Raw genomic sequence first — 21,399 nt, 5'->3', positions numbered from 1 at the left:
AATAAGGAAAAATTGGAGAAAACATTGCAGTTTTGATTACCTTCACAGGAATTCCACCCGTCACCTAAAGGTGTTCATTTAAATTCTCTCTTTACTCCTTTTTATTTTATCATTATTTTTTATTATCGCGGAAGTTGATCCATGTACGGACAATGGCGGAATGGGGATTCAGATCTTCAAATAAATGTGTTCAGCCCGCTTTTCCAGACCGCGAGTGCCTCAAAAATAATTTGTTCTCGGCCTTAGTCTCTTACCCGAGGGAAGAATAGGATCCCGCGATTGTCACGAGTGACTATAATTGATCACGCGATCATTGAGCCATTACGACAATACTTCAAAGCCGTAACTTCAACTAATTGCTTCCAGTTTGGAAAGAAACGGACGCTTATTTGCATTAGTCTTCACTGAGGTACGGGCAAGCTAAAATCAAGCAGGTAATAGTCAAACAATGCACCATTTTAAATAATTAGATGGTCTCACTGATTTACATGTTTTAACTGGTAAAATAGAAGGTGGTTTTCTCAGACGAAACGACACGTTTGGATTACAGTGAAACCTCTATTAAGCGGAACCCCAATTAAGCAGACACTAAGCCGAGTCCCGAAATTAACGTCTTATATTTCCCTTTATAACGAACTCCTATTTAGCGGACACTTCTATTTTAAAGCGGACGCGGACACTAAAATAAATTGTATTTGGCTTTTTTCTATTGTTAAAAACCTCTATTAACCGGACACCGGACTGAATTGACAATAGTAGTATTCAGGCGGTGTGCGTCACGAGATTCGACCAATCAGAATGCGTCATCCGCAGGAATTTTTTTTCGTTATCAAATTCCTTGCATGCTTTTTTTTAGGGTTAATTGGCGTGCATGATTTTTTTTTCGTTTAATTTTCCCTTGCGCGAATATTTTTTTTGTACTTCGCCCGCCCCTCCCCCCCATAAGTTTTCTAATGGTCCGTCCCTTAATAAAGATAAATCAATACATTTAGCTGTCAATAAACTGAAGATGAGACCGATATCCGGTCCTATGATTGTCATCCGCGATCAAATTCCACCTAAAAGTCTTGCACAAAGTACAGCGCTTCCTTAACGACATGGAACTTTATCACAGTACAGAGTAACCGTTATGTGTTTTCGTTAGCAAACATTTTTACAACCCTTTTTAAACGGACACCCTCTATTAAGGGGACACTTGGGAAGGTCCCGAAGGTGTCCGTTTAATAGAGGTTTCACTGTTTATTATTTACTTACATACAACAATGCTTTCTTGTCCAAACAGCGACTTATGGCAAAACCATGAAAGATACTGCAGAAACAGAAGCGCCCATACAGAATCGTGTGTTTATTTTAACATATAAATCGTTAGTGTTCATGTTTATGTCAATTAAAACCGTAATCTTCCTCTTGTCAGTCCACCCCCCCCCCCCCCCCCCACATTAGTTAAAGGCCCATCTACCTGTAAATAAACAGACACCTCCGGTTATAGGCAGTTTTCTAGCTTGTATTACAATGAATTCGATTTTTCATGACGTTAGGTTGAACCTTAAAATTACAGCTATGTACCTTGTTTGAAAACGCGTTTTTAGTCTGGTTATAAGCCCCTCTACCCCCTCTCCCATTAATAAGCCCTTATAACCCCTTACGAAGTTGTATAAGCCCAGGGCTTATAAGTAGAAGTTAATGGTGTAATGTAACTATTAAGGTTGTTTAAGGTAACTTGGGAAAACTCTCTCTTGAACATGTGGCATTTTCTTCTGAACGTAAACTCTCTTACTTGATGGGCATTCGGGCATGCGTAATCACCAAATCAGTTAAATAATTACATAATAAAATGATTTCAAACAGAAAAAAACAAACAAGAAACAATCCCCGTCCCGCGAGTTCTCCCGATAACGGCTTAAACGGGGGTAGGCTTCGCCAGAAAGGGGTTACCTTTCCAGGCTTCGGGCGGGTATATGACGAGGTGAAGTATATGAAAGGGTAGGAAAATCTGTCATTTTCTCGGGTCTGTAAAAGGGGCCAAACGGTCTAATCGATGAATTTTATGATCAATAATGACTCTGAAAAAGTCAAGAAAACGTTCTGGTTTTGTGATTCATTCAGATTTTAAAGACAGTGCAGTTACAGAAGTTAAAAGTGATGCAATTTTCTAAACTTGGTATGTGAAAGGGTTACCATTTGTCAATACGAGAGGGGTAACTTCTCTGTCAAAAAAGCATATTAAAGTGTAAGAGGTCGGACCTCGGGGCGGAGTCTCCCCATATAAACCTTTGTTGATACCCCATCCCCCCCCCCCAAAAAAAGAAAAATTCACGTCAATCCTGCCACTTCCGAGTGAGTACGTACCCCTCATTAAATCCCTCATTTTAAGATACTGTACAGAGAAAAGGCTTCCTGTTTCAGGATGCTAACCCTTGCTGTTTATTTTGAATGATTCTACCCTGCTGTGTTTTCATCCCGGGACAGAATGGCTGCCAAATCTTATGAAGCTGGCGTGAGAAAATACTACGGTGACAGACTGACCGACATCTCAGATGACACAACAAGTGAAGAAATTAGGCACGTTTATGATAACTGGGCCAGCGAATATGACAAGGTAACAATAATTTCATCTGACCCCGTTTACATGGGTCCAGATAAGTTTTTTGAACGGACAAAAACTTGCACGGATCCGCCTTTCGATTACACCGAACCCGCGCAAGTTTATCAGGAATGCAAACAATACAGCAATCTGCAACAGAATTTGCACGGTTTTGCATTGTGTAAACGAGTTACACAGGCCAAAAAATTCGTCCGTTTAAAAATTTTTCCGGACACAAGTAAACAGGGTCAGTTTCGTAGTCAGGTGAAATTAAGGTTAATGGTTTTCATTCTCAATTCAGCCTCTCCAAGAGTCAAGAGAGTAGCTACAGAGGTTTCTAAATTCAGTGCCAGGTCTCAGATCTCTCTTAAGAACTCCAAGTTTAGTTTCTCCCTTTTACAATCCCCGAGTACATAGTTAGGGATAAGGTTTTTTTTATCTTACTGTAACCGTCTATTCTCCACTCCGCAGGTCTTCTTCTCATTAAAAATCTCAAAAAGTTGCTACCAGAACATAAAGATGTATGAAAAGATAAATAAGTCAGTGTCTATGATCTTAAGTCTTAGTTTGAAATACCGGTTTCAGTATTCCCCTCCGAAGACGAGGTACGAACTAAACGAACACAAATTTTAGAAAGTTTCTCAAAATAAGTAGACTTTTTTCAGACGTGGTTTAGGCTGAGTATTAAAAAACGCCACAACATTGTGCCAATTAGTTATTTTGACTCAAAAAATAATTCTCAACAAGGAGAATTGTTTGGTGGAAAGGTCTTGCCCTGACTTTCCAACGGACAAGATCGCTCGAACACACAGCGCATGAACGGTTTCAAAATCAGGAGGGAGTATGAGAATAGACAAATTGAACCATGCGTTTTGCAAATTCTTGCTACGCATGGCATAATATCCAATCAAGATGGAAATTGTTGGAAAAATTGACGGAAACCCATTTTCCCACCCTCGTTCCCAGGATCCTCTAGTTTTCAAATATGGCAGGAAAAGACCTAGGGACAAGGTTGCCATTTTTCAAATGACGTCACATCCGCCATACCTAGGTAAAATATTCTGGGAAGGTCACACTACTGATATCGGCCCCCAAGGTTTTCACGCGCAGTTGAAGTTTTTGGCGCGTAAATTCAAAATGGCAAGATGCTCAGGGATCTAGCCGATGAAAGAGAAGTATTTCTGTTATCTCGTTGTTATTTCTTACGCTTAATCAACGTGCAAGGTGAACACAGGCGAAGACGTAGACTACTCGTGCCCCAAAATTTCTTTTACAACGTGAGTTATAGCCGCTTTTGTCATCAAGACCTTCGCCGATGAGCATCTATTGGCTAGCAACCTCGGTATTTTAAAATTTTTCCCTAGCTATCGCTTTGGGGTAGCTGTCAAGGAAAAGTCTACTGTTCTCGAGACATATCCAAGCCCCAGACGATAAAATTTTCCCGAGGTACGTTACCTAGGGAAAATCGGTCACACTTAAAAAGCAAGTTTCCCTTGGTAAACTGTCAAGAAGCCGAGTTTACCTGTAGGTAAAAAGTCTGTAGTGTGACCACAGCTAATGAAACGGTGGCCGAGTTAAACCTTGTCCTTGAAAAACTTTCTAAGTAATTTTCATCGCTTCTGGCCACATGAGTAAAAACGTTCTGTACTAAGATCAGACTTATTATGACTTGAGCCTAAATGGTTTTAAAAATTAAGCAGAATATAACGCTCGTTCATGGAGTGTCTTTGTTTAACCCTACGTCTTAGAATGTTGTGGACGCAGCACGTTGTGTTTGCCAGAAGCCACTTGCGGAATCTCTAGATGGAGCCCTCAAAGACAATTTTCCTGAAAAAGCAAAAGATGACCTCAAAATCATTGACGTGGGAGCAGGGACAGGATTAATAGGAATAGAACTTCAAAAACTTGGTTACAGTAATCTTCACGCGTTGGACATCTCACCTGAAATGTTAAAAGAAGCAAAGAAAAGAGATATTTACAAAAGTTTTTTTTGCGTCCCATTAAGTGACCAACAGATTCCTGAGATACAAACAGGAGAGTTTGACGCTCTTATTTGTGCTGGTAGTCTCCTTGTGGGGCATATCAGGGCAGCTGCTTTTGAAGAAATGGTCAGGATGGTAAAAAATGGTAAGATTGTTGTCATTGTTTTTTACTTAGTATACAGTTTGTCATAAAAAGGAGTGTCAATCAATTCTTAACTACCTAAGTGGCGATAATGATAATAATAATAATAATAATAATAATGATGATGATGATGATGATGATGATGATGATGATGATGATGATGATGATGATGATGATGATGATGATGATGACGACGACTACGAAGATGTTGATGAAACTGGATAAGTTTTATCTTGACAACAGGGGGAGGGTTTAGGAAAACAGAAAATTCTTTTTCAGGGATTAAAGACTGTTTCCTTTGCCCCATTCTCGCGACATGAGTATCATTACATTTTATACCAATAAGTATCACTGTAATTTTGAATTGTCAGATTTTGTTGTTGTTGTTCATAGGTGGTATAATCTGCTTCAACGTGCGGGATGGCCAGCTGAATGACTACCGGGAGAAAATACAGGAACTAGAGAGAACGGGACGATGGGAAGTGATCTCTAAGAACGCAGTGTCTTTTTTCGAAACTGAGGAAATGCCCAGAGAAACCTACGCTTTCTTGTTTAGAGTTTTAAGGAAGTAACGCCAACATTCAAGGTTGTCATTAGTAGTGGTAGCGCCAACATTAGAGACCTCTAGACTCGAGGACGAGAACGACAACGAGGACAAGATTTAAATTAAGGTTTTTTCAACTGTTCTTAAAAAAACAAACACCGCGGAAACTTCATTGTACTTACAAGAAAAGTTAAGTCAATTCCATGCAGTAAACTAAAAATTGCTCAATAGCATATTTGATTTCACTTTCAATAGAGTGTTTTCACTCACGTGGCCAGGATCTATGCAAATTTATTGGAACAAAAGAAAGTGTTTGCATAAGAAAAGAGTCCAACTCCCACAGGACTGGCCTGGGACACCAACATGGCCGCCGTTTCATTGTTTTGGGACACCAATATGGCCGCCGTGACGTCATGTGAAAACACTCTATTTCCCCGAAAATTCCCTGATAAGGCAACGCTTTAAGAGGACAAGACGCATAACTGCGTGAGCTCGTGCAAATGCTTTGCCAATCAAATACGGATGGATCAAGAAAAGTTACCATATGAACACTCATGTACAAGCCCCTGGCGGGTCCAAGAAATAACTAGGTTGATCATGAGTTATCAAGCAAAGCACATGCAGATGGCGAGTACAGAAACCTCAGTTGGTCATCGACTGGAGCCGAGTTGGGCCTCGGCTTCGGGCTCGAGTTAGGAGTTGCATCTCGAATTGATCTTGCCTGCCTGCCTGGTACATATGTGACCAACAACAAAGCTGTAAGGTTGTCTAAGTAAATTAATTAAAAAAACAAAAACTAATTTAAAAATGCAATAAACTATAATATTTTAATTCTTCAAAACTCTGTATAAAAAACCAAGGATGTCCTTCGGCAAGTCATCGTTTTCATATAAAGGAATCTTTTTTTCGCTGACTTTTATCCATCGTCCATCTTTCTCGAGTTCCAGCATCATTTCTTGGTAGTCGCCTAACTCAGTGTCTCGGATATCAAAACAAATAAGGCCAGCTGCAAAGAAAAAAGTGCCATCGTGAATAAAAACACTTAGGTCCACCTTTTTTTTACAAAACCAGCTTCCCAGACAAACATAAGTAGTAAAGAAAAAAATTAATAGTAAAGCTGAAGAGATGAGAGCTCGATACTGTTGAAAAAGGTAACTGGAGCTCAGGCTCCATTTGTTCAAACGGGTGGTGTAGCCGCAGCCTTTACGGGCTTTAAATTTGCACACAAAAAACTTTATTTCTACTTCTTCTACAATCAATAGGAACAAGGCGAACCGAAGAGAGGCGATGTGAAGTAAAACGAAAAAAAGTGAAGCGGTACTGACAAAAACAACAATTAAACAAACACAAGGTCAAGATAAAATAACCAACCAATTGAACGAAAGCAATAAGGCAAAATGAAAATGCGAATGAAACAAACGAGATACTTAAACACGATAACGAAATACGATGAAACACTTAGACGAGCAAAGAGCAAATAAAAATGAAAAGACTTAAACTGGACCAGCGAAGCACAACAAAGAACTGACGCGAAAATTACAATCGAAGCTAAATATACTATATGCAAGAAAACTTAACACGAAGAACAAAGATACGCAAACAATGAACGGCTAATAAACCAAAAAAAAACTATACTAAAGGCGCGAACACGAAAATAACTAAAACGCGGCAAACACACAAACGCTAAAGAAAACGCAGAACGTTCCTGGCGCTTAAGGGTGGAAAACACTATCCGCTGGATAAATAAAAAACAGTGTATAGCGAAACTTGTTCCCTGTATAAGGATTTATTGTGGATAGCGATGAGCAAGCTTTGAACAACTTGACACAGAAAGGGTGCGATATTTCACAGATATGCTATTTGGAAAGAGTTGAGTTGAGTTGTGTTGATACAATACTTGAAACAGGTTAAAGAAATCAATAAAGTTGACTCTTTCTTAACGGAAACCTCCGTATAAGACGAAACCTCGATGAAACGGACACCTAGAGTTGGTCCCTTCTTTTCTTTACTCCCTTTATTTGACTCTCTAAAGGACAGACATCTCTCTAAGACTGCCCCAACAGTGTCCGTCTTAGAGAGTTGACTGTAATAACAAGAACAAAAACAACCACAAACAAGTATAAATCAAGACAAAAACAAAACAACCCCACACCACACCACATCAGGACGGCACTCTCTTATTTGGCCTAAAGAGTTATGCGCAACTGAACAGGATATTGAGTCTTAAAGAGGGTATGCAATTTTAACATTTCGCGTATTGAAATTTGTGCCCAAAACCTTAAAAAATGGTGTTAAGGTTGGCTATAAGCGGTCTACATTTATGTTAACACAATTAGATGTTTTTCTCTAGTTTGAAGAATTACTGAACTGTTTGCAAAACGAAAGGAATAAAGGTTTTAAATTAAGGTTTCCTGTATTCAACAAGGTAGCGAAATGAGCACTTTTTGGCTTAAACAGGGTTAGGGTTTGAACACCTTGGCGGCAAATTTCTACCTAATTCTCTTGAGTGCTACGGCCTCGCGACCAACACCATCAACAACAACAACCAAACAAACCAAAACAAAGAGGAGACTTAAAACCAGCAAAATAAAAGACAAAATTGAGAGACAAAATAAAAGACAAAATCGTGGTCACCGCATGATAAAGAGGGTTGTAACTATTACTACAGGCATAAATTTGGTCTTTTTGCGATCAAAGCAATCAAAACAGTTAACACTTAAACGGGGGGACATGCTTAAGTAGCTGCCATACCTGTACTAGTAGTATGTGTCCGGAGTTTCCCTTTTATAAACTTTTTCACGCACAAAATAACACTAAAATGCTTTCTCGACAATACGTTGACTTTCCTTAGCCGAACAGTGCATTTTTCCGCTTTAGACCCCCGTTTCCGAAATGGCAGACTTTGCTGCTTACATGTACCCTTCAAACGTGCAGATAGACGGTGTTCTATGTATCGTTTGATTGATGAAAATCTATTTCCAAATGGTTTTCATTAGGTCGCGCAGCATTAAAAATAATGGTAATTGGACTATAGGTCTTACCGATCCTAACCATTCTGATCATTTCCAAAAATGCAGAGGAGCGAGCGTGTCCCCTAAACAGTGTACCAACGCAAATCAGAGCATCATATTCCCCAGTGTCTATTTCAGGAATCCGCTGGTCACTCAACGAGGCGCAGATGAACTTTTTGTAGACGTTTTTCTGTTTTGCTTCGTTTAACATTTCAGCTGAAATATCCAACGCGTCCAGTACATTGTAGCCAAGCTCATGAAGTTCCAGACCTAACAGTCCCGTACCTGCACCGACTTCAATGATTTTCCACTCATTCTTTGTTTTGTCTTCGCATATCTTGTTTGATTGAGTCATCTAAATACTGGCACATTGCTCGGTACACAACACAGCGCGTTGACAGGACTTGCTGAAATTGTCAATCAACCGCAGCTTTCAATCAATGCATAATAATGATAATAGCAAAGATAATGAAAGTAAAAATAATTATAACTAATAATAACAATCATCATCATCATTATAATTGTAACGCTTGGAGAAGAAGAAAAGAAGATATTTGATCAAAAGTGTGAAATATAAAATTCCTTCAACCATATTCTTGACTGAAGGTGGCTACATACATGTACATACAATGACAAATGGCTGGAGGCTGTGCCCATACCTTTGAGGCTAAAAAAAAAAATGTAACAAACGAACTTTCAGGAAAGAGCACCTCGTGCACAGTTTTATGTTTTTTACCATCTTTAAATTTACAACAGCTACCTTGAGAGTGCCGGTTACCGCCTTCCTTTTAAGTCAATTCATTCTTACAGTGGACAATCGTTTCAACATTTGCTTACGCTGTAGTTGCAGCCGTCTACAGCCGCTCCTTCCCCTAGTACTGTGTACATCTGAAAAGTAAGTTACCACCATCTCGCGAAATCGAGGAACGAAAGACTCGTCCCGAGAGACGAAAGTTTTGTCTCGCGAGGCGGTTAAGAAATTGCAAGTATCAAGTGTCTTCCGAGGTTTTCCGTCACAATACGGCATGCACTCGACCAAGCAGGTGATGTGATGAATTAGAGGCAAGAGATGCTCGAATTAGAAGTAGCTTAAAACTTCAGTACAGTATCAACGAAAAATGAAAGAAACATTTACAGTCTTAAACGCGCTTGTCAATTATAATTGCGAAACCTCTCCGAGAAATACAGTGCAAAAACTAGGATAGTAACAGTAAAATGGATAGTACGCGTACATCGTCTGTTTTCACTATATTTATTCGAATATTTCATTTAAATATGTGATACCCTCGGCGTCACAGGCTTTTTGCTCGGGTCACTATGTAGACTCGACAGAAACCGGAAACCGCACATGAAAAGTCTCTGGCATCCAGAGTAAATGTGCAATAGTAAACAGGCGAAATGTCACTATCAAGTCCATATAAGTTAAACATAGGAACCTTTAAGATTTTAATTGAAACAACTGCATTTGCTCTTTCTGAAATGGCTAAAACATTCGCCAAGACAAATGTAAGCTGTGTGTCTAGAACTCCCTTCCAGTCTCCCTTGCAAAGTCTCCCCTCAAGTTCCCCAGGGTGTGTACGGGGGGACGTACGGGCGGACAAGAGCAATAAACGTTCCCCGATAAGAAAAATAACACTGAACATCCTTCTTGTAACTTGAGGACCTTTGCCTGGTCTTGGCAGCCTAGGGCCGAGAAAAAGTGCTCCACAACTTAAGATTGACATGCATGTGCATAACAATAATCATAACATTATCAACTAATGCAGGAGAAAAGTTACAGCCAAATGCTGCTTTTACAAAGTAAAAACATACTTGCCCTACGAACTGATTCTTACTGACGGCAAAGAAATCAGTTGAAAAAATGTGATACACGGGTAGAGTTGTTGTTTTGCTTATCAAACCTTTAGCGTTTCTGCCGTTTTTGTTGCCGTCGCCGTCGTCGTTGCTTAAGCTGCCTTTTATCTCTGCGGGTTTTACACGAAAAATAAATCAATTAAAATGTCTTTCTTACCTTGTCATAACTGCTCGCCCAATCACGATACAATTGTTTAATCTCCTCCTCTGATGTGCTTTTTGAAACGTTCTTTAACCGATCGCCATAGTATTTACTGTATCCAGCTTCGTACGTTTTCGCAGCCATTGATCTAAAAAAAAGGGAATCAATTAAAAAGAATAAATAAATAAACAAATAAATAGCAAATAAATTGGAAGATTTATGACATGATTTGCCCAATAATAAGTTATCAGTAAAAAAATACATCCTCAGAAAAGAAGTTGTGCTGTGGATCCTGAGCGCACAGCTTGAAAAATTTCGAATGCTCATCGAACAAAGAAAAACAGAATAACTGAATAGAAATATGACAGCAACAACACAAAAACGCTTGTGCATGTAAGAGAAAATAAAATCTACATGAAAAACGTTCATTTACTGTCTATAATAATATTCTGAAACTCTTCACCCTGGACTTGCTACTTAATGTCTTGGTTGTAATAAGATTGCATTATTAACGATCCTCAATAGCCTACCAACCATTTTAGGTCTCAACAAGTGATCAGGAGGGTGAATCTGGTCAAACTATTAAGGATAGCAAAGATTTGGTTTTGCATTCTACTCTAACTAAGATAGTACGCGCGCTCTGATTGGCCGAGAGGAGTGTTTGCATGAGAGTATGACTGTAAACATGGTTGTAGCGTCAAGTTGTTTGGCTTTTCGCGCGCTAATCACGCAAGCACGAATTTGAAAAAGTTTTCGAGTTCAAAACTCGACAAGTTTGCTTTATTTACCCATTCCTTCGTCGGCTGAAACATGGAATATCGTTACAAAGAAGGTGAGTCAATTTTTCATCGCTTAAGCTGACATTTTAAACGAGAAAAATCCGTATTTTGCAAAGCATCTTTTTGCAAAGCAAGAACTGATTACGCGAGCAATACTTCGTGACAAGATTTTGCGACTGGTAAGAATTTCTCTTTTAATCAGTGCCATACAAAGAGTTTTACGTTTTTTTCTCGGGAAAGTTATTTTATAAAAGCAATAGAAAACTTTTTCCTGTGTTTTTGCATAGCCTGATATAAACACTCGAGGAGTTGGGAGAATTCTTGACGGTTATGCAAACCCTCGACTTCGTCTCAGGATTGCATAACTGTCTCGAATTCTCCCAACCCCTCTCGTGTTTATATCAGGCTATGCAAACACGGAAAAACGTTTTCTACTGCTTAAATATTCCACTCCACTTCCGGGGATATTTTATTGATAGCCCTAGGCTCCAGAGGGGATCGGAGGAGTGGTACTCACTCTAGATTTAAAAAAAATGACGATGATCGAAGAATTTTGGGGTTTGAAATTTTCATTTACAATGTAGGGATTTTTTGGGCAAACTCAATTAAATAATTATCTGCAGGAGATTTGTTTTGTGCCACTTATACTGGCCTTGTCTCGTGGTTGCACATTCTGGTCATACCCAACAAGGGTTTTTGCTTCAGTTCAATTGGTACATGTATGATGAAGGTGTGTGTTATATTTTTATCATTTCAATTATACAATGGAACATTTTCACGGCTCAGAGTGGGCATGGGATTTTTTTGCGGAAATTTTTTTGTCAGGCGGATTTTTGGGTTTTGATTTTTGCACCCATTCGTTCCTCTTTGTAACTTTTATTATGGAGTTATCTCCCATAAGCCCAAGGCCATCTTCTTCAGCTGAAGAGTGAAGCCAAGATTAGCAACAAAGCTGTGAAGAAAACCTTTAGTTACCAATTCAAGGTGGTCCCTTAAAATACATGTATAACAACTAGACCAAAAATGAGCATACTTAAACTCTCTAGCACCCAGGGCACATGCACACCAAGGGATAGGATCATTCTCATGAGTTCTTGCTCCCTTAGAGTGCATATAGTGGGTATAACTCAAGCTGAGCAACCACAGTAACAACAGACAGATTTTGAGTAAATACTTCCCAAACGCTTGGAAAATTCTCATGAGTTCTTTATTCCTTTGTGTGCATGTGCCCTGAATGCTAGAGAGTTCAGTTGTGCTGTAACTCAAGCTGAGCAACTAACAACAGACAGATTTTGAGTAAATACTTCCCAGACGCTAGGAAATATTTTGAAATAAAATTTAATATGCAGTAATAATAATATTGACCTCAGCTTTTGTATTAGCCTGTGTACAGACGTCCCCACTCCCTCAGGAAAAATTGGGAGAGGAGACGTCTGTGAATCGCCGACGATAATCGTGTTCCCGTTTCCCCGGAATGTTGGGGACAGCCTCTGATTGGTTGTAATGTTAATGCCATGATGCAAATAATTTCCAAATAATTTTTTTTTTTGTAATTGGTGAATGAACCTCAGAATAGATTCCTCGGGGAAAAGCTCAGCCTTTGTGGACATTCATATTTGTTTACCGGTATTTGTATTTCGGCTCTCTCGAAAAGGCATGAGAAGTTAAGACCACCGATGTTTGCTGCACCGGTTGCGGATGCGTCTGTCTGTACCGGTCGGTATTGTAAATAAAAGAGGAGTCATACACAATCCAACGTTAACAGCCAAGGCAGGTCAAGCTTACCCTAAAAAGATTCTATTAATGAATTGATTATTTGAAAAAATGAATCCGTTAGTCGTTCCCGTAACTGGTGTCAAATTTAAATCGGCATTCCTGTATGCGTAATGAGCAGTGAATATTTTAAGAGAACTTCTCTGCATTTGGTCAGATTGAAAATCTTTGAATGGATTAAATGTCTTTGGAGACATTTACATCAAATTCAGGGAAACTGAGCTGGTAGAAATTTCGTAACTAAATCGCGTGTAAATTCACGGCTCATTACGCATGCAAAAATGCCCTCAGAGACGAATCTGAAATCTTCAACTACCAACGGTTCAACTTAATTTCGAATAATAAATACATTAATGGATCTTGGGAGGTACGCTTGACCTGGCTTGACTGTAATCAGGGATCTTATATCTGGATTTTTGGGTGGACATTGCGTGAAGATGTTCGTCTAGCCTGTGCACAGATGCCAGAGCTATTTTTCGACCTACCTGTTTCTTTTAAACTGTCAGCGAAAGAACAAAAAATAATTTATGCAAATTTATACCTGAACACGATTATCGACGGCGATTCACAGACATCTCCTCTCCCGATTTTTCCTGAGGGAGTGGGACGTCTGTACACAGGCTACTTTTGTATGAAAATGAAGAATGATCTCGAGAGAATGCTAATCAGCTATCTGCATAATTCTTCATATCATACTCAATAATTGTTAACAATTTATTAGAGCGATTTTCATATGACCTTGAAATGAAAACGCACGAACAAAACAGAAACAACAAACGACCTGAAATAGAGCGAATTGATTGGTTTATCGAAAGGATACAAATGCACGTGGCTTTTGGTTGGTTAAGCGAACTCGGGTGAAAAAACTTCAGGCCCCAAAACTTTCCAGAAATCAACCGATACTTCTCTTTGACATCATACTGCAACATGATTGACCCGGGGAAGCCATGATTTTAAATTTATTGTACCGAAAGGACATAAAGATATTTTTGGATTTTCTTTTTTTCCCAGGACAATAACTGAATGGAACAAACTTCCAGAAGAAACTGTTTCCAGCCAATCCCTCTGTATTTTTAAAAGCAAACTAATTTAGTTTTATTTTTTATCAGTAGTTTTTAATAGTTTTTAATAGTTTTGTATATTTTAGTATAGTTTTATTTATTATTATCTTAGAGTTGGCGTGATGTCCCAAACGATTTTGCCGACATAACGATATTTAGATTTAGATTTAGATACTGCAACATGATTGGCCAATCAAACAATGCTTTTTCCATATTAGGTTTTTCGTTGTGGGAAAACAAAGAGGCCATGTTTTGATCTTTTCCTCCACTGGCTGTTTAAATAAATAACAAACACTTACTGGAATCACTTTTCAAGGTCATACAAAAATCGCTCTATTTAGATAACATGGTCGAATGTAATGTTCTCAACCTAACCAAGTATCCCAAACAACTAAAACAATAAAAGAGATTAAAATGATCTGTGTAACATACTGCTGCAATTTTACAGTCATTCAATCAATATGATATACATAATGTAGAAATAGTAAAAATAAAAATGCAATGTTCAACAATTGCATAATTCTTGCTTCTCACTGCCATATTCCCACCAAAAGACCACAAAATATACATCCTATTCATTTTACGATCTAAGGTCTATTGAATGACTCTTGTATGAAATTTATGTATCGGTCAAATCAAAACTTGGTTCAACATCTCCATGGGGTCCCATGGGTATACATGGGCATTCAGCACCTTTGCCTTCCCAGGGAGGGACGAGAGGAGGGGATGATTTGATCATCATGGTCTTTTTGGGATCAGGGAATGCATAAAAGCAGTGGTGAATTTGAACCCTAGCCTCTATTTCTTCTGATATGTCTTTCTGTTTGCATTAAGGCATGGCAAGTCATTGAAAAGTTTGGCATGGCCAGTTTAGATCATTTAATTTTAAAGAGGATAGTGGATCAGCCAAAAAGCAAAGAATTACACAAGCTTTGCTCTAGTGTCTGCAGACTCATCAATTAAGGTGCATCAGTTCATTAGTAATTAAGCTACATTAAAAGTTAATTAAATTAATGGTCCATTTTAATTACCCTGGGGTTGAAGCATATTGATCACCTAAAATGGTGCTCTTATGGGGCATTTGAATGGTGTTTTAGGAATCACTAATTTTTCAAATATTCAAATGCCTGGAGGCAGGGTCTAAAGTACAGGTCACATTCCACAGGTTAAGAGTACACTGCTCCGTCGATAAATTACCAAACCACACACATTCCCCTCGATCTAAAAGAGCAGTTTGTTAAGAGAATAGGGCTAGGAGACACTTTTAATGCTATTCATTTATCTGTATCATTGTGACCTGTACAAAGTGACCTGTATTGTAGACCCGCCGCATTGTGAATGATATATTTTCCATGTCGAATGTCGTCGATCTCTTACCACCACAAGTTTTTTCGACGATAACTTTGAAGCAATGTAAATCACCTTTTAGAACATGTTCAGAAGTTGACCAAGGTGACTCCAGCGTTGTAAGAGCATTTGATGATGTCTACGGCTCTGCTGTTAGATCCGCACCAGTCTCCTGGGATGCCAACAGAAGAGCGCGGTTGTCACGCAATGTTGTAATTCATCACGCAAAGAACACTCTATCGAGAACAACGTAATCATTTCACAAAAATTGTTCCAGTTTTGCTGCTCTTTCCACTCATCGCTGTTTCTCCTTGCCTGGATTAGCTTGTTAGTAATCCGCTGATGGCGGTCGGGTAAGTTGAAGTCAACTGAATTCGAAAAGGTAACTCAAACAACGGATCAATCACCAGCAATCACTGATTTTATCAGGTTGGTGTACAGTTGTAGTTTTTCAAAATTTCCACATTAAACGACCGCCAACGTTTAGTGAATTCTCTGTTATAGGTGGTCTCGCCAGCTTGATATTGACAAGAACCCCAAAACTTGAATTTTCCTGGCTCCTTAGAAAACTAAAGCCTAGGATAATTGGTCAGGGATTGGTACAAATGCCGGTAGGTTTGGTGATGAGGGTCTATTCATTGTAGCAATTGGCCCGTAAGCCAACAAGACCCCCCCCCCCCCACTCTCCCACCCCCCAAAATAGTAGAGGGCCTAAAGTGCCCTAAAGGTATCTGAACATTTTTGTTCCACTATTGCTGGTTTAATTTTTTCCTTCACTTTTTTGATCCCCGTTTAACTGCATCTAGTTGAGCTATTTTCGTTACAGTCAAGTAACTGGTAATTAATATTTTGGTTTAAAGGTCTCAGTTAAGTGACACAATTTTTAACAACCTTTCTTTTACAACTTGAAAGATGCACCCCCAACTGTACACTTCACTCCCAGTTTCGTACCAAAGTCATAAATCTATAGGTACCTTCAAATAATACCTTTAAATTCTTTACTCTGGTATTACCTCACCGCTATTTGCCATGCCATATTTGTGGTGGTATGTTTCCCATTGCAGAAATCCCCTAATGCCTCATCCTAGAAATACAGTTGAACCCCTCCACATTGGCCACCTTGGGAACAGAAGAAAGTGGCTGTTCTGGAGAGGTGGCCATGATTATGGGGAGTGGGTGGCATTTAGAATTTAGGGCTTTGCTGCCATAACATGCAAAAAAAATCAAAACTTTAGTTGCACCTAGGGTGCTCAGAGTGTCACTCTGGAGAGCAACTATAGCTAGCTCCCCTTAAAATTCCCCTGAAGCAAAAATCAATAGGATTTCTTGTGTGATCATTTATCATACTTCCCGACGTAAAATTTCAGGCATAAAGAAGGAATCCAGTAATTTTTATTTTCAGGGGACAAAAACTTTGTACCAGAATAATTTAAAGAATATTGCATTCTTTTTTACATTTTTGTGAAAAAACAGGTAAACTTCTGAAAATTTCATGTGTAAGATGTAATTTTGTGAAATTTGACATTCATTTTCTTGGGCTCCCGTAAGAAATTTTCTTAATGGTGTTGTTGCAGGTGACTGATTACATCTCTAGCCCTTGAAAAATGTAAAAAAGAATGCAATATTCTTTAAATTATTCTGGTACAAGGTTTTTGTCCACTGAAAATTAAAATTACTCAATTTCCTGATGGATTCCGTCTTAATATAAATACTGTTTTTTTATACAGTCACCTTGGGTCACACCGTAAACAATTATATAAATTCTATAAGAACTAATGACGCTTCAAGCAAACACATCATTAAGTGTCAGGTCCTTAGTTCTGATATGTCAGTTACCAAGAAACCACCTGAAAAGATCTGCAGCATAACTTAATCAAGCCTTCACCCCCACTCTCCCCCTCCAAAAACATGCTTATAGAAGATGTTTTTTACATGTACCATAAAATCTCTAAATTGTCCATCATCCCAGTAACAAGCTTTGTATCAGGAGTACTCCACTAGTATATAATAAATGTTAACCTCTTTTTACCATTCAATCTAGTTAATGTATTTCATTTTGACCTCAGAATGGCAGCCAGATCTTATGAAGCTGGTTTTAGAAAATACTATGGTGACAGACTGACCAACATCTCAGATGACACATCAGATGAAGAAATTAGACAAGTTTATGACCACTGGGCTAGAGATTATGACAAGGTGATTAAATGTATCAAATCAAGTCCAGAGACTATACTGGATCAACAAGGTTTCTTTCATCATCCTCCCCACCCCCAACTCCCTTTCAAGAGTTGGAGGATATAATTTGATGTTACCAGTTTTTTTAAAAAATTGAATGTATCTTAAACCTGTTTCACACTGAATCCTTTTATTTAATAAAGAAACTGTAGGTTTTTAAACTCCTAATTTGATCTCCTCTTGTTACTTTCCCTTGTGTGAACATGTGCACCTTGATGCACTCCATCATTTTTGTCATAAAATTTTACATGTGCATTGTTGAGGTAGAGATGGAGGGGACAAATCCTGTTGTTCCATTCAAAATTTTCTGGGAGCGACAAGTTTCATGTTACATTAGTTTGATTTGTATTAATTAGATGTAACAATACAAGGTATTTTTGTAATTTCCATATTACTTCCAATTACTGATTTCAATTTGAGAGTAAGGTATATAATAAAGTTGGTCACAAATTTAAGATAATTCAACTTAAAAAGTGACTGTAGACTTTTTAAGTGATTATAAGGGCTAGAAATCTAAACCCAAGGACACTATGCTCCTGCATGCTTCTAAACAATTTCCATGCCCTGTCCTGGAGGCTTGAACTATAATATGTTTCATTCTTTTGAGAGGGGAGGGTGATAGCAGATAAAGTCTTACCCTGAAATAGCAGTAGCTGATTCAGATCTTCAACATTCAGTATGGGAGGCAGGGGAGGGAGTTGCTTGCTCATCCCGAGTCATCCCAGGATCAGATTGAAGCCTAGCATAAAAAATAACTCTTTTTGACGCCTTCAGGCTTCAGTTTAGGTAAAAAAAAATGGTCGGGCCTTATCCTTGGACCCCCTTCCCTATATCTGCCACTGCTGTATGTGTTATTTTAGTAAAATCCAGCTAGTGGTCTATTATCAATGCTGCGTTCTGATTGGTGGAGCTACGACTAGGCTATATTTTATAGCCCACTAGTAGCGAAAAGCTCCAGCTTTCAATAGCGGCTGAATCGCTTTTGGTAGCTTAAGTTGTTTTGTCTCGATATTTTTGACCAACTAGTTGGATTTTACTAAAACAATTCTTATTCCTGTTGCCCTCATTGCCTCTGAGTCAATAGCCCATTTGGACTTGAGGAATAATTGTTAAATATTCTTGACTTACACCATTGGAAATTAAGTCCTATACATGTATTGATATCGGACTTAATAAGCTGTATTGAATTAAACACAAAAATAAGTGGCCCATCTGTTGTTTGCGTTTATCTCTGTCCCTTAGGATGTTGTTGAGGCAGCACGTGGTGTTTATCACAAGCCACTTGCTGAATGTCTGGAGGGAGTTCTCACGGAAAATTTTCCCGAAAAAGCAAAAGATGACCTCAAAATCATTGACGTGGGAGCTGGGACAGGATTAATAGGAATAGAACTTCAAAAACTTGGTTACAGTAATCTTCACGCGCTGGATATTTCACCTGAAATGTTAAAAGAAGCAAAGAAACGGAACATTTACAAGAGGTTTTTTTGTGTCGGATTAAGTGACCAACAGATTACCGAAATACAAACAGGAGAGTTTGATGCCCTTATATGTGCTGGTACCCTCCTCACAGGGCATATCAGGGCAACTGCTTTTGAAGAAATGGTCAGGATGGTGAAACATGGTATAATAACTAATCATTGATTGTTATTGTTGTTGCAGTCACGGCCTCTGATAGAGTGCAAAAAATACTAGGAGATTAAGGGGAATCTTCTGGAGGTCACGTTACATGGCAAAAAGGTCTATTATATTAAAAAAAAAAGAGTTTTCCGACCTCATCACGGCCTGGTTTCCCCGCGAAATGACGTTTGAGGAACGAGCGCAGAAATTCCATACTGATGACAACTGATAACACGTCTCCATAGCTACCCAGATCTCGGTAGAACTTCTGATTAAACCAAGCAAATTTTTAACCAATCACAAACAGTACCCATATCTGGGTAGTGACGCGTCATCAGTATGGAATTTCTGCAGTCGTTCCTCAAACGTTATATTACGCGGAGTAATGGCGTCGTGAAATGTCGGCAGCTTTCTCAGGCTAGATAATCAGAAGCCCGCTGTTGTTGTTGCTTTGTTTGTTTTTGTTCTTATCATGCTCACGAAATGAAGACTTATACAAATACTTCATTTTAATTGTTTGTAGGTGGTGTAATCTGCTTCAACATCCGGGATAATCAGCTGGTTGACTATCAAGCAAAAATACGGGAACTTGAAAAAGCGGCAAGATGGGAAATGATCACTGAGAACGTAGTGTCTTTTTTCGAAAGTGAGGAAATGCCCAGAGAAACTTACGCTCTCTTGTTTAGAGTTTTAAGGAAATAACGCAAAAATTCCAGCTCGTAACTACGTAGATTCTGAAATATGAAAACCTTAGCAAATTTTTGACAAGTCTGACGCTGCTTTTTTATTATTATTATTATTATTATTATTATTATTATTATTATTATTATTTCATTTTATTTATTTTATTTTTTTTATCTTCAGTTTTTAAGTTTATGTTGTAAATAGTCCTGTTTTAGACTTTTTAACCAATAAACTGTGGTAGAAAATCAACTACTTTTGAGAGTTCCATGGCTCCTCAGGGGGGAGGGGTGGGTATAGGAGAAGAGGAAATGGAAGGAACAAATCCTGTTGTCCCATTCCAAATTTTCTGGGAGCGACACTAAAAACGGCTGCGAGCAAGACTATTGCAGAGGCAAGTGTCCTTACCGGCGAGCTCTTGTTACTCAAATCATGTCCCCTGGGCTTACAGGGAAACTTATGGCCGAGAAGAATGGGGAATGGGAGAGACTAAGATCAAGTTTTTTTCTATTCAAACTTCCCTTTTTTTTTAGTGGCTGTTGTCAGGAATGGGATTTAAGCACACAAAGATACGGCAATATAATGTTGTTACTACCCTGAGCAGGCTGAACTTTCCATGCAGTTCAAATTGATTCCATTTAATTTAATCGACTGGTTCGTAGCTTCAGATATGTTGTTGTTCTAGAGCAAAAATTGTCCCTGGTCTGTCACGGGTGCTCCGTTTTTCTTTTTTTCTTGGAAATTTCGGAAATCACTTTTCGAAAAAATATTAAAGCCATGTTCGTAAAGAGAGGAAGTGGGTCAATAAACAAGAAAGAATAAAAGGAAGGAAAAGCGACAAGAACATGATAGTTAACTTTTAGCCTTATTGTAAATAGGATCAACATTTCCTCCTAACGCTGTGCCTCGGCGGATTCCGATTCCTTGACGGCAGAACTTGGATTCCATTTCCAATGGTTCGTGTGATTCCGGATTGCTTGAATTGAGAATTCTGGATTCCAAATCGATCCCATCATTCTGGATTCCACAAGCAACAAATTCTCAAATTTCGGTTTGCGGATTACCTTACATTGGCCGAGACACTAGTTGACGCAACACCGGTTGGATAATGGCAATTTTATCTCGTCCGTCAGCAATCTGTCGTTTCTTTGTTTACTAATTTACTTTGTTGTTGTTGCTGCTGATTTGTTTGGAGATCTTGTATACATAGCCAATCATGTGACGTTAAGAACAATGCCCTCTTTGTTTTCATTCTAGATAGAGGGAGGTGTGACCGGGGGGAAATTTGCCAATATCGCCAGTATCCATGATCAGAAATGCCCTCTTTAAAGGACTCATTTCTTAATTCAAATTCTCATTTTTAACTTGAAAAAACATCCCTAAACTTTGAAAGCACGTATAGCGCCGATAGATTTCAAAACACTCATTCAAGAAAGCACCCTACCTCCCCTAGACTCAGTCAGAGGAAGTCAAGTCAGTCAGCTGTAGCAAAGTCATTCATTCGAAAGCATATTTAATTTCACTTTAAGTTTCCCGAAAGTTCCCTGATTAGTCAACACCATAGCAGTACAGCTTTGATCGCATCCCACTTTACTTTCAGACGTACTATCTTAGTTATTTCATAAAAGGAAATAAAACATAAAGAAA

General features: G+C 38.7%; 2 protein-coding genes, 1 long non-coding RNA gene and 1 pseudogene across 5 annotated transcripts; 2 read left to right on the top strand and 2 right to left on the bottom strand.

The window, feature by feature from the left end:
- The first annotated feature begins 295 nt into the window (after positions 1-295).
- On the top strand, positions 296-5,979 carry LOC140929411 (methyltransferase-like protein 27). Of its 2 annotated transcripts, none has more exons than XM_073379212.1 (4): positions 296-434; positions 2,470-2,599; positions 4,333-4,711; positions 5,102-5,979. In XM_073379212.1, the coding sequence occupies exons 2-4, from the start codon at positions 2,471-2,473 to the stop codon at positions 5,278-5,280; spliced, it is 687 nt and encodes a 228-aa protein (XP_073235313.1). In that variant the 5' UTR covers positions 296-434; position 2,470; the 3' UTR covers positions 5,281-5,979. The 2 variants fall into 2 exon arrangements, with proteins under 2 accessions (XP_073235313.1, XP_073235314.1); XM_073379213.1 differs by having other exon boundaries at positions 350-409.
- On the bottom strand, positions 4,189-15,340 carry LOC140929413 (uncharacterized). The gene is made up of 3 exons (XR_012164724.1): positions 15,250-15,340; positions 10,275-10,407; positions 4,189-4,411 (listed from the first exon to the last, which is right to left on the bottom strand). It is a non-coding gene; the product is annotated as an uncharacterized lncRNA (long non-coding RNA).
- On the bottom strand, positions 5,978-8,634 carry LOC140929412 (uncharacterized; annotated as a pseudogene).
- Positions 15,341-15,449: 109 nt separating the features above from the next.
- Positions 15,450-19,844, top strand: LOC140929410 (methyltransferase-like protein 27). 2 transcript variants are annotated; one of them, XM_073379211.1, is made up of 4 exons: positions 15,450-15,648; positions 17,286-17,415; positions 18,697-19,075; positions 19,595-19,844. In XM_073379211.1, exons 2-4 carry the CDS (start codon positions 17,287-17,289, stop codon positions 19,771-19,773), a joined length of 687 nt encoding a protein of 228 aa, XP_073235312.1. In that variant the 5' UTR covers positions 15,450-15,648; position 17,286; the 3' UTR covers positions 19,774-19,844. The 2 variants fall into 2 exon arrangements, with proteins under 2 accessions (XP_073235312.1, XP_073235311.1); XM_073379210.1 differs by having other exon boundaries at positions 15,476-15,572.
- The last annotated feature ends 1,555 nt before the right edge of the window (positions 19,845-21,399 follow it).

Source organism: Porites lutea, chromosome 3 (genome assembly GCF_958299795.1).
Source record: "Porites lutea chromosome 3, jaPorLute2.1, whole genome shotgun sequence".
Taxonomy (NCBI): Eukaryota; Metazoa; Cnidaria; class Anthozoa; order Scleractinia; family Poritidae; genus Porites; species Porites lutea.
The sequence above is the reverse complement of the archived record's forward strand: the minus strand, read 5'-3'. Positions and strand labels throughout refer to the sequence as shown.

Bases quoted from the DNA above. Each gene is read 5' to 3' on its own strand.
- LOC140929411 (XM_073379212.1), top strand. From the start codon at position 2,471: ATGGCTGCCAAATCTTATGAAGCTGGCGTGAGAAAATACTACGGTGAC. The intron at 2,600-4,332 runs GTAACAATAATT...CCTACGTCTTAG, and splicing joins GGGCCAGCGAATATGACAAG to AATGTTGTGGACGCAGCACG. The intron at 4,712-5,101 runs GTAAGATTGTTG...TGTTGTTCATAG, and splicing joins GGTCAGGATGGTAAAAAATG to GTGGTATAATCTGCTTCAAC.
- LOC140929410 (XM_073379210.1), top strand. The intron at 17,416-18,696 runs GTGATTAAATGT...TCTGTCCCTTAG, and splicing joins GGGCTAGAGATTATGACAAG to GATGTTGTTGAGGCAGCACG. The intron at 19,076-19,594 runs GTATAATAACTA...AATTGTTTGTAG, and splicing joins GGTCAGGATGGTGAAACATG to GTGGTGTAATCTGCTTCAAC.